Source organism: Sinocyclocheilus anshuiensis, unplaced genomic scaffold, assembly GCF_001515605.1.
Source record: "Sinocyclocheilus anshuiensis isolate Anshui unplaced genomic scaffold, SAMN03320099.WGS_v1.1 scaffold463, whole genome shotgun sequence".
NCBI classification, from domain to species: domain Eukaryota; kingdom Metazoa; phylum Chordata; class Actinopteri; order Cypriniformes; family Cyprinidae; genus Sinocyclocheilus; species Sinocyclocheilus anshuiensis.
In genome coordinates this window covers 1,207-4,379 of record NW_015548220.1, presented here as the reverse complement: position 1 = coordinate 4,379, position 3,173 = coordinate 1,207, and the positions used below count along the sequence as shown (strand labels likewise).

General features: G+C 37.2%; 1 protein-coding gene across 1 annotated transcript in view; it reads left to right on the top strand.

The window, feature by feature from the left end:
* Positions 1 to 2,422, top strand: part of LOC107654177 (solute carrier family 35 member E1-like) — a 5,945-nt gene extending 3,523 nt beyond the window's left edge. Inside the window, exons 5-6 of the mRNA XM_016441148.1 lie at positions 392 to 637; positions 746 to 2,422. Of these exons, the coding sequence (XP_016296634.1) occupies positions 392 to 637; positions 746 to 961 (462 nt within the window). The 3' untranslated portion in view covers positions 962 to 2,422. The remainder of the gene's footprint in view (positions 1 to 391; positions 638 to 745) is intronic.
* The last annotated feature ends 751 nt before the right edge of the window (positions 2,423 to 3,173 follow it).

The following is a 3,173-nucleotide window of genomic DNA, read 5'->3' as shown; positions in this document are numbered from 1 at the left end:
TATATATACACACACACACACACATATATATATATATATATATATACACATATACACATATACATAACACACACACATACATACATACATACGTGTGTGTGTGTCTGTATATAGAAATGTTCTTCATTTAGTGGTCCAAAAGGTCATATACTGTCAATCAAAAGTGTAGGGTCAGTAAGATTTCAATTTGAATGATTTTTAATTATTCAGCAATGGCACAATAAATTGATCAAAAGTGACAGTGAAATTGGTAACTCAGACTTAATTCACAGCAGAGAGTTGTGGTTAATGTCAGACAGCGATAAATGAATAACCTATGGCGATTTAAATTCGATTAAACGAACCGAGCCGAACCTATCCAATCTGGTTTCTCCTCGACTTTCTTCTACAGACAGAGGTTTCCAACTGGACAGGAACAATTGTGCTGCTCCTCATTAGTGGTTTCTGCAACTTTGCACAAAACATGATAGCTTTCAGTGTGCTGAACCTGGTCAGCCCACTCAGTTATGCCGTAGCCAACGCAACAAAGAGGATCATGGTCATCAGTATATCCCTACTGATGCTCAGGAACCCCGTCAACACCTCCAACATTATCGGCATGATGACAGCAATACTAGGCGTCTTCCTCTATAATAAGGTAATTATACATGTCATTAATAGTTTTTTCAACCACAAATGAGGAGGAGGTTGTACAGTGGAATGCAAAAACTGATGTCAACTTAAATGTCATTGCTTTTCTCACCAGGCGAAATACGATTCTAACCAGGAGGCCAAAAAGAAACTGCTGCCAGTTTCAGCACAGGATATGGTTTCATTCGACAAGCCCCAGTCCAATGGCTCTGGGCCCTTCGCTCACAGCTCAGACTTTCAGCACGGTCGGAGCACAGTACTCACCGACCACTTTGAGTACAGCCGACAGGCCTACACAACAAATTTCAGCTCCAAGCAGTATGTTGTGTGAGTCGAGCACTTTGGAGGTCTCAGACCCCCGTGCTTCAGAGGAGATGGGTGTATGTTTCATACGGACGAGGAAGTGGCGGAATGACTGGAAAAAGAATGTTTACTCACAAAATCCTACTGCTTTTTTCACAGGCCTGTTATTTATTTCAGTACAAACCCTATTTTGTATGTTTTCCCATTTAATTTATGAGGAATATTTCAGTGGTATGTGCAGATTATAGCAAGGTGCTGGGATATTTTTGGTAGGTTTTTTTTTTTTTTTTGCACAGGATGCATTTCAATGCAGGTCAGAATGTAACGTGTCTTTGTCGTCATCATGCTACTGTGAGTGAGAGACAGATAAAAGAGTGAGACCTCTGCCATATAACATACACTGGGTCACTGCAAATACAAATGCATCAGGGTGTTAGTCAATGTTCTGGTTTCGCCTTTAATTTGTAAATATTTTATTTATTTTTATCGAGGAAGGTGTATTGGTTAGCCATATCATGAACTGAAAACACCCCATTGATTTTTTTGAATGTCTAATATCTGTGAAGGAATGTTTTTTTCATTCCGGGGGTGTTGAATTAGACAGAGGTCACTGTACAAGATCACTTGAATCATGGTTCTCACATTCATATGCATGATTATCAATTTTTTGTATTGTTATTTGATTTTTACTGTGCATAACCTATGGGTCAGTTTCATTAATATTAAATGTCTGGGAAGGGAAAACCGGGGATTCATAAAGCAATTTATTTATTTAATTTTGTTATTTTTTTCAGGAAATTGACACTCTGTAGTACGTTTAAATTGGTCTCAGTTCCTCAAACTGAAGTTTAAGAAAACTTCTAATAAAACGTTTGAGGACATTGTTTCCAAACTGTTGATTCTTCGACACTGAACTCTGAGATTTGTCTTGTTAAAAGGTGCAATATTCCTTTCAATCATGACAGCTGGAGGTGTTTCAAGCCCTTTTAGCGTGTAAAACCTGTAGTTAACAGAATCTGTGGACTAATTTTTGGGATAAATATGGTAAAATATGCAAATTAGCCAAAACAATTCATTGAAAGGTTGTGGAAAGAATTCTGCGGCTGGAGATTTCTTGTGGGCCTACTTTTTAGATGTTATTGACCAGTTATCGGCTTTGTTCCCAAATTTATGCCAGTTTTAGCTAAATGTGTGAGGTGGGGGATTAGTTTTTTTTTTCCCTCTATTTTTTTTTTTTTTAAGAGTCTTGCTGCTGGAAAGTTAGACACATTTTTTGGCAAAAAGCATGCACATGTTTGTATAACTGCAATGAAAAAAGAACTTGGAGTTCTTTTAAAAATTTTAAGTGTTATGGATTTTAAATAGCATCATGATATTTTTCATGTGTGTTTTGAAGGACTCTGTCTTTATGTCTCTGTATATATTGTGAATTTATTGGATCAATTCAGGCAGATGAAGTGGTTCATTAAAGGGATACTCCACCCCAAAATGAAAATGTTGTCATTAATCACTTACCCCCATGTCGTTCCAAACCCGTAAAAGCTTTGTTCGTCTTCGGAACACAATTTAAGATATTTTGGATGAAAACCGGGAGGCTTGTGACTGTCCCATTGACTGCCTAGTAAATTACACTGTCAAGGTCCAGAAAAGTATGAAAGACATCGTCAGAATAGTCCATCTGCCATCAGTGGTTCAACCGTAACGTTATGAAGCGACGAGAATACATTTTGTACACGAACAAAACAAAAATAAGAATTTTATGAAGCGACGAGAATACTTTTTGTACGCGAAGAAAACAAAAATAACGACTTTATTTAACAATTCATCTCCCCTGTGTCTCTCCGCATCACTGTAGCGCCATTTTGGAGAATATCCGCTGAACGTAAGCAGCATACGCTATTCTGTCAGCCATGACACAAGGATACATTTTTGTAGCGAATCAGCTCACGGGGAAATATGAATAATTAATCATAACTAGTTATAATTAATTATAAATATTTAGATCCGCTGTAAGTATTTACTTGACCTCTCAGGGTGAACTGTCTGTCAAGTCTAAGAACGTTAATTTCCTGGTTAAGGGAAATAACTTTCTTACTGTACAATTCTACACAGAGCCTGTAGCATAAATCTGCATGATTAAGGGACTCCAGTTATGAGCAAACAATGAACAACGTCAAGTGTGATACAAGTAAGACTTTATTAACTACATAAACACTTAAACTAGTCTAACATACTACATA